The sequence below is a fragment of the Gossypium arboreum genome, chromosome 11, assembly GCF_025698485.1.
Source record: "Gossypium arboreum isolate Shixiya-1 chromosome 11, ASM2569848v2, whole genome shotgun sequence".
Taxonomy (NCBI): Eukaryota; Viridiplantae; Streptophyta; class Magnoliopsida; order Malvales; family Malvaceae; genus Gossypium; species Gossypium arboreum.
The window spans coordinates 102,834,331-102,843,399 of NC_069080.1; the positions used below are offsets into that span (position 1 = coordinate 102,834,331).

Sequence of the window (9,069 nt, forward strand, 5' to 3'; positions counted from 1 at the left end):
AACATGTTATTTTCACATATTCTTTACTAAAATCATGTTAATGGATTAACGATTGTAATTTTTATTAATACTGAAATTTTAAATTTTAATAAGTATAGGGACTTAAAATGACTTAGTTGGAGAATATGAACTAAATTTACAAGCGTATGCATATTACAAAACTTATAATTGCATTTAACTAAACAAATTTAATTGCTGTTGTTTGGTTCAAAACTAAATTTTCAAACTTTAAATATTGTAATGACTAAAATTTACCAATTTAAAATTATAAGGACTAAAATTGATCAAAGTAAAGTATAAAAACAAAATACACAATTTTCGTAAAGTGTAAAGACTAATAGCAGAATTTAACCCAAAGAAAACCAAAAATTTCTAAAGCCCTGATATGCTTTTTCTACACTACAACCCTAACACAACGATGAACGACTACGACGATCAGATAACAATGGAAGCCCAATCTCAACCTTCAGAGAATTCTAAAATTCTTCAAACGTTAGCTCTAGGTCCTCTCTCTTCTTCTCTTTCTTCACTCTCTTCCTCTTCTCCAACCCTCCCTTCCAATCAAGACTTTCATTTCTTCAACAACTTCTCCGATTTCAAGCTTCCCATCGATCAAATCGCCAAAACATCCGATTCTTTGCTTGAATCCATTGGCGCTTCGGCTAAAATCTGGGGCGCCAACAAGGCCATCAATTTCCCTAGCAACCTTGACAGCATAGCCGATGATGAAGCTTATGATTGGCTCGTTGATATCAACGACGAACTTTTGGAACGATTTGACGTTTCCATCGACGAATTTCATAAGATTCGAAAGAAAGAAGAGGAAACGGGCCGGTTTATTGGGTCGGATCCTGACAATAATGGGTTTCAGTTGGTTTACGGGAAGAAAAAGAAGAAAATTAACGGTGGTTTAGTGAGTGACTCGGTTGGTGTGTCAGTGAGTGGGAAGGAAGGTGGGTTTTCGGGTTCTTCTGGAGTGAAGGTGAAGAAAGAGGCATTGGCTACGGGGACGACTGGAAAAGCTAAGGTGCCATTTCATATACCAATGATACGGAAGCCTCAGGAAGAGTATAATATACTTGTGAATAATTCGAATCAGCCTTTTGAACATGTTTGGTTGCAGAGGAGTGAGGATGGGCAGCGTTTTGTTCATCCATTGGTTGGTCTTTGTTTCCCCGTTTAATCCGTCTTTATGGAGTTCTGTCTGTTCTTTTCTTTTGGGGTTAATCACTATGTTATAACTGTTTCCTAAATTCTTTCACAACATATCTGCTTTTAGTTGGTTACGTATGTTATAGAATAACCTCACAGTGTTTCACTTTTGTTTGGTTAGTTCAATAAGTGTTGAGTTTCATATGTTTGTCGGATAACTTCATAATTTTTCTATACCGAGGTGCAAAGGGCAAAAAAGCGCTTCCTTGAGTAAACTGAGGAATATGTCTATGTATGTGTTTTGTGTATCTTTGTCTATATAAAAAAATAAGCTTAAGATATTCTGATAATGAACTCAAAAGGTGGTCCAATTTATCTTAGAAAAATGCTTCTTCTTTTTTTTTGACCAATATGCATGTTTCTTGCGGTCTCATGTTTGTTGTTGATTTTTTTGTTCATTGTCTGTTGTTGAATATTTATACATTAAGATGTAGAATTTTGATATTGTCTCATCTTTACTATCAAAGGAATTAGAGAGAATTTCAATGAGGCAAGGTTTCATGCATTAACCGCTTTACAAAAAGGTGTTCCTAGTCCCTACACTCACCAAGTGTGCTTATGATCAATGAGCCTTTGCCTAAATGGCCTCTAGCACATTTTCATCTGATGCTAAGTCACAGCACCTAAGCACATACCTTAATGACACTGTTTTGGGAGTTTTGATGCTTGTGATCAGGATTAGAATAATTGGACATAAGTGAAATGCTTTTATTAAGATTGCTGGGGATTAAGTTTGGTGCTTTTATATTCTTTGAGTGATACAACACAATATCTGTACAAGAAGTAGCAAGAGTGATTAACATGGTTGTTTTGAACGTTCTCACAGCTCTGAAATCATTCCCATGGAGACAGCAAAGATGAATAAGGGGAATATAACTGTCTTTTAAAGTTTTCTAGGCACCTTGCATAGTTGAAAGGAAAAGAAAAAAAAATGAATTTCTGTACAAGAAGTAGTAAGAGTGATTAATATAGTTATTTTGAACGTTTCATAGCTCAGAAATCTTTCCTATGGAGACAAAAAAGATGAATAAGGAGAATTAACTGTATTTTTTCAAGTTCTCCAGAGTTAAAGGCACCTTGCATGGTTAAAGGAAAAAGAACAAATGAATTTCAGTAAAATAGTTCATTGAAGTGATAGTATTTCTGATTTACATTGGTTTGTTTTCAAGTTCTCCAGAGTTAAAGGCACCTGCATGGTTAAAGGAAAAAGAACAAATGAATTTCAGTAAAATAGTTCATTGAAGTGATAGTATTTCTGATTTACATTGGTTTGTAGGAAGGTATCTTGTAATCAAAGTTGTCTTTCTTATGTTCTTATTGGGGTAAATTGTGACGTTGCTAATAGTAATTAGAAGATGGGAAAGGCTGCAATTGTTTTTAAGATTGTTACCGTGTTCTTGAGAGATACCTTAGTAATAATATTTACATATGAATGTGATAAAATTTTCACTTTTTGTATTGTTCTTATACCTCAAAATCTCACACACATCCAACTATGTTCAACAATAGCTTCTAAAACTTTCTGATTTCTCTCCTGTTAAATGTTAATTTGTGTTGCTTGCTGAAATAAGAGAAAAAACATTTCTATTGCCCTCTTACAGGAGAACCTCTCTGTTATGGATTTTGTGGAAAAAGATGTTGCAGATATTCAGCCCATCAAACCCCCATCAATTGAGTCTACCTCATTTAAGCTGGTTGAGGAAGTAAAAGATTTGAAGGATTTAGCATCTAAGTTAAGCGGTGTGGAAGAGTTTGCGGTAAAAATTCAACTTATAATATGACTTTATGTGATGATGCATGTTTTGCTCTAGCTTCATAGTAAGATGTAGAATGTTCAACTGGTCTGAATAAGGGTGTATGCATCTCTGGTTTCAGGGCTATCAGTTACACTGGACTTTGTATGCATCAAATATAGGATTAATTTTCTGTATTCTCATAATATATTACCTCTTTGCCTGTTGTTCATTTTCTCTATAATTATTCTCAGGTTGATTTGGAGCATAACCAATATCGATCTTTTCAAGGACTAACTTGCTTGATGCAAATTTCTACTAGAACTGAGGATTTTATTGTAGATACTTTGAAGCTTCGAATTCATGTTGGCCCATATCTTAGGGAAGTTTTCAAGGATCCCAACAAGAAAAAGGTTGGTCCCCTTGATAGTTTTTTTTTTTTTTTTAGCTTATTGCATGGTTTGATATCCTTAATTCACATAGGTTATGCATGGAGCAGACAGGGATATTGTGTGGCTTCAACGAGACTTTGGCATATATGTGTGCAATCTCTTTGACACTGGACAGGTTTCTACTTCTTTGAACTTGAGGATTTAATTTGAGAATTTTCTGTTAGATTCTTGGTTTTATTGGTATATTTTACGAAGTTAAGTTTATGTGGGCCTTGTCAACAGTTCACTTTTTATGAACTTATTTGTTAGTTATTAGCAGTGTGACAATGACTTAGGGAAAAGGAAATTGGTACAAAGACCATACATGAAAACTATTTACATGTGGTTTAAATGATTGAACTAACTTAACTAGTTTTATGGATGATGACAATGGTGCTAAGCTTATAAGAACTTATTGATAAAGTTACCACCTACTATCTTAACCATTTTAGATGTTATAGCCTTAGAAATATTATCACCCAGACAGATTTGTTGAGCCCAATCGACATTCGCAAAGTTCCATGTCTTGATTATATATGCTTAGGCTTAGTTTTGAGTGCAATTAATAAATACATGATTTGATTGTTTTTATTTTGAAGTTAAATGTTGTGTTGGGCTTCTACCAATATGTATTTTGCATGTTTCTCAGGCCTCAAGGGTCTTGAAATTGGAAAGAAATAGTTTAGAGCATCTTCTGCAACATTATTGTGGAGTTACAGCCAACAAAGAGTGGGTTTTTATTTAAATTTATTTGATCGTCTTCCTTATACTTGCTAGTTCTCTCCTCTTTGATCATCATCTATCCTATATCCTTAAGGTTGATTAGTTGACTCAATGTAGGTACCAGAATGCAGATTGGAGATTGCGTCCTCTTCCTGATGAAATGCTCAGGTAACGTTGCTTTTTTACCTTTCAGCTGCTTGACTCTCTCTTGCTAGTTAAATAATGTCTAATTGCTGCACTAGCATATGTCATTAAAGCTAATGATTGATTGCTATTGACCACTTCCTTTTTAAAAAAAGAATTATAGAAAGAGAAAAAAAATAAAGCGTTACTTCAACTGTAAATTTGACATAGTTTTTATGACAAACCGTTGTTTCTTAGTTTTGCCTGCAGCATCATTTCTTTTGAACAATTTTATGCAAACCGTGACATCTTTATTTTTCCTGTGCTCAAAGTAGTGCTGACTTAACCCCATCAAACTTATCAGAAAAGGAAAGAAATTAACCATAAAATCTGTAAGACCACCATTACTGATATTTTATATGTTTTTTTATGAGAAGAAATTCAAACACAAAGATGTGAATAGTCGTTAATTTTGACTTTTTAATCAATATGAAGTGAAAACACATTGCTTTTTATTTATGTTTTGAACTAACATATTACTCTGAAGAAAATTTCAGGTTCTGTCACTCTGATTGCAATTATTGAAGAGGAAACTTTGATTGTTATCTGTCTATTAATTTTTTCTGTTTATTACAATTTTTATGTCAGATATGCTAGAGAAGACACACACTACTTACTGTACATTTATGATTTAATGAGAATCAAATTGCTGTCAATGCCCCAGGAAGGTGAACATTTGGACGCTCCTTTGGTAGAGGTATGATGCTGTAAATGATAGCTCACAGCATTTTCTACATTTATAACAGCATGCCATATCATATGCTAACACTTCTAGATTAACAGAAGCTTAGAGATTTGATAGTCTTAATTTTAGTTACATTCATGTGAGAGCTGTGTTCCTTTCCACATTCTACTGGCTTCTGACCTTCTATTTTATTCGATCTTCAGTGTATAACCTATAACTGAGGCTAGGTGTTGAAAATTTATTTGTTGATCAACTATCCATATCAATATAATGCGATTCTTCGGATACCTTCATTGGTTTCATCGAGTAAAATGCATACAGTGTACATGTTTTGTTACTTTTCTTGCCCATTTCATCTTCCTTCAAAATTAGTTTACATGGATGCATGAATTTGTGAACTTTGTTGCTTTCTGTTTTTTGTTATTGACCATCATCGTAGTAGCAAATGTTCTCTTGCTAGCAGGTCTACAAGCGAAGTTCTGATGTATGTACACAACTGTTTGAGAAAGAGCTCCTGACAGAGAATTCATATCTCCATATACATGGGTGTGTTACTTGCTAAGGCTACATGATTTAAATATATATTACATAATTTCTAAATAACTTTGTTTTTTCTTCTATTTAATATAGGTTGCAGGTGGCTGGTTTCAATGCTGAGCAGCTAGCAGTTGTTGCTGTAAGTTTTTGTTGATTTCATATCTACTTGGCCCTTTGTTTACTTTTAAGATAACACATGGATTGGTTGGTAAATCATAAGAAATGTCTAATTTTAATTCAGAGAACATATTTGATATATAATAGCCTTACTAGTAAAAAATAGATGATATCCCTTAAATCTTGCGTCTCACCTAAATGGTTTATAGGGGCTTTGTGAATGGCGAGACATTATTGCTCGTGCAGAGGATGAAAGTACTGGTTATGTATTGCCAAACAAGATGCTTCTTGAAATCGGTAGGAACTTTCTTGTTTTTATCAATTTCCAGTATATTTATCTTCTTTTTTCATACTGCTTGTTGGGATATTTCCTGAAGCACTTTTTGTTTTTCTTACTGCTAAAAGCCAAGCAGATGCCTGTAGCTGCTCACAAGTTACGTCAATTGTTGAAATCTAGACACCCATATGTGGAGCGAAACCTTGGTGCAGTTGTTAGCATCATCAGGCATGCTATGCAGAATGCTGTTGCATTTGAAGCTGCTGCTCAACAACTTAAAATGGGACATATGCTAAATGTAAGATTAATTACACTGATTTGACAACCCTGATCGTATTGTTTTAATGTATTTTGTTAAATCTGTTCTGTGTGTTATTATCTCATTTTTCTTTTAGTCATCAAATGGGTTGTGAATTGTGATCATTGTCCAGAAGTAAAAATGAAAGCATTTTGAGTTGTAGTAGGCTGTTTGTATGACTTATAGAACAAAATCAATCAAGTGAATCATAATGTTAACATAGGAAAGCTACAAACATGAAGTGTGCTAATTGATTGATTCAGTTACATGAAGTCTGATAAAATGTCATCGAATAAGCCTTAGAAACTTTATCTTAGTCCCGAGAATGGGTTGATACAATGATGATTACCATTCTTTGTGCTACTTCCTCATTACTGTTTATTTCATTGAACTTACAATTGATTGGAATATGTTGATTTTATAATTACTTTCTGTTAAGATGACTGTAAGGTTTCTACTGTGCAGGCATCAGAACAACATATAGCAGCTAAAGAGGGAGCTGAGGTCTTAATTCCTGTGACTCCTACAGACTTGAAAACTGCAAATGATAGAACAAGAATCATAGATGATGCTGTAGTAGGACCTGATGGGATAAGTGCACAATCTGCTTCTCTGCAACATAAACACGAATCAATCAGGATTGGAAGTAGTATTACTGAACTTGACAGAGACAAAAAACAAGAAGGATTCTCTTTTGAGCCACATGTGAATGGTAGCTCATTGTATGCGAGAGAAAATCTTGTCATCTCGGGAAAGAGTGGAGATGCAAATGCCCATACAGTTATTCCACCTTCAGCAAAGATGGTAAGTTGTTAATACTTTTGTAGATGGTGATCTTTTTTTCCTGACGAGTAGCTGCTGGATAAAATACCTATTACCTGTAGGCAACTGGAGCAACTATTCAGGTTCTAAAGAAACCAAGCCGTGGCTTTGGAGCACTTCTGGGGAATGCTTCCACGAAGAAGAAATTTGATATGGAGAAAAAGGTAAGTCAAGTTATTCCTCTATTTTGGTGTTGTGGCTTTTGATTTGTTGCTGTATTGAAACCAGTGTAAATGCTCCATCACAGTCCCTGACAGTCGCATTTGTCTATCATTGCGATTACTTTAGTTTTGATTCCTTTGTGCATATTGTGGAAAGTAATTCATTGCTAACTTGTTTATTGTCGTCATCTAGGAGAAGGAAGATAGTAAGTTGGCGCAGATCAGATCTTCAGTAAATCTTTCATTTCACTCATTCTCGGGCACAGCAGAGCAGTCAAAACCTCCTGTTAACGAGCCAACTAAATTTCCAGAAGCTCCACAGCCCAAAGAACCTCCTGCTGTGGTAGCTACTGAGTCGTCGACATTAGAAGATATTATCATGTTAGAAGATAATTCAAAAAAGGATGAACAAGTTGATGGTAGTGGTAGTCCGGAAGTAAATGATACACCTGGGAAGGAGAGTTGTATGGCACCTTCCTCTGAAACGGAGAAAGAAGATGAGACCATGTCTTTATCCGATTTATCTACCAGCTTCCAACAGTGCTTCGAGTCTATGAATCAAAACAGAAAAGCAGTTACAGTGAAGAAATCAAACGAAGCTAGTGGTGTTTTGCAAATAAAGCCATTTGATTATGAAGCAGCTAGGAAAGAGATTAAGTTTGGAGAAGATGCAGAGACAGAATCAGGAAGCCATGCAAAGTCTGGTGGTAAGAAGAAAAGTTCAGTAATGGGGCGACTGCAAATAGAAGATGGGTCTAAACAATTTCCTCAAGCTAGGCGACGACAAGCTTTTCCTGCATCTGGGAACAGAAGTGCAACTTTCCGATGATCCTTGGCTCAGGCACCATAATCCTGTAAGACAAATTAGAAACAAGTGTGCATTTGAAGTGTTAATCCTAATCAATAGAAAAAGATGATAATCTTGCTAGACTGCCATCCGTTTACACCCCAATTTGAGTAGAGCTTAAAAACAAAGCAATACACATACGTGCTAAAACCAATACCTAGTTAAGATTTTAGGATCTGCTTTTTAATTTTACACCATCTTAGTACTATCTGTGTTTTTCTTTAAGAAAATGCTTGTGATAGCATAAATTATTCAACAATATGAGTACAAAGATAAATGAATATGTTCCTGGAGAAGCTCTAATAGATTAGGCCATGTGCGATCTCGTCGGCCGTACTAAAAAATCACGTAATCACAACCATCATCTTCATAGCACATTCTAGCATTTGCTCTCTTTTATTATTTCCATTTTTTTAATGTAAGATTAAAAAAATGATTATTATGATGAAAAACTATTAAAAAGATGGCATGAACTCTAAGAAATCTACTCTTAGGAGCTTGCTATTAAGGAGGGATAACCTAGAATCATGTAAAATTCTCGTGACTTCAATTAGACAGGGATTTTACTAATGATTTTTAACTCTATGTCCTAGAAAATATATTATAATTTACTCGTAAGGGTATATCTATGACATGAGTTAAAAAAGTATGCAACAAATATATTTATTAAAAGTCATAAAAATTAATTGATATTTTGATTACAATGGTAAAATTAATTGTTTATCATGCATAGTGTTTTTGGCGTAATTTTATTATGATTATTTTAAATTAATTTATTATATGAACAGACAAAAACACCCTCATAAAAATATAAATTAATTTGTATAGAGTATATTTTTGTAATTTTATAACTATATTGGTATGCAATTGACTTAAGACATCAACTCAATATAATATTTAATATGTATTGGCAACCATATCAAATGCTTGTGCGTGTGAAATCTTGTATTTAGAATATGTGTGTTTGTTTAAAAATAATTTACAACAAATAATGAAACGTATGACTTGAAACTAATTAATAATAATTACACATAAAATATATG

The 9,069-nt window shown here is 34.1% G+C and overlaps 1 protein-coding gene across 1 annotated transcript; it reads left to right on the top strand.

The window, feature by feature from the left end:
- The first annotated feature begins 327 nt into the window (after positions 1-327).
- LOC108473652 (protein RRP6-like 2) lies at positions 328-8,322 on the top strand. Its single transcript, XM_017775329.2, has 14 exons — positions 328-1,159; positions 2,814-2,969; positions 3,200-3,358; positions 3,429-3,512; positions 4,026-4,105; positions 4,217-4,267; positions 4,871-4,979; positions 5,431-5,513; positions 5,598-5,643; positions 5,831-5,918; positions 6,027-6,196; positions 6,662-7,000; positions 7,081-7,182; positions 7,373-8,322. Exons 1-14 carry the CDS (start codon positions 386-388, stop codon positions 8,006-8,008), a joined length of 2,877 nt encoding a protein of 958 aa, XP_017630818.1. The 5' UTR covers positions 328-385; the 3' UTR covers positions 8,009-8,322.
- The last annotated feature ends 747 nt before the right edge of the window (positions 8,323-9,069 follow it).

What these genes read in the sequence shown, in the direction of transcription:
- LOC108473652 (XM_017775329.2), top strand. Translation starts at nt 386, where the DNA reads ATGCTTTTTCTACACTACAACCCTAACACAACGATGAACGACTACGAC. An exon ending in AGCGTTTTGTTCATCCATTG is followed by an intron (nt 1,160 to 2,813) that starts GTTGGTCTTTGT and finishes GCCCTCTTACAG; the next exon opens with GAGAACCTCTCTGTTATGGA. An exon ending in AGGATCCCAACAAGAAAAAG is followed by an intron (nt 3,359 to 3,428) that starts GTTGGTCCCCTT and finishes TAATTCACATAG; the next exon opens with GTTATGCATGGAGCAGACAG.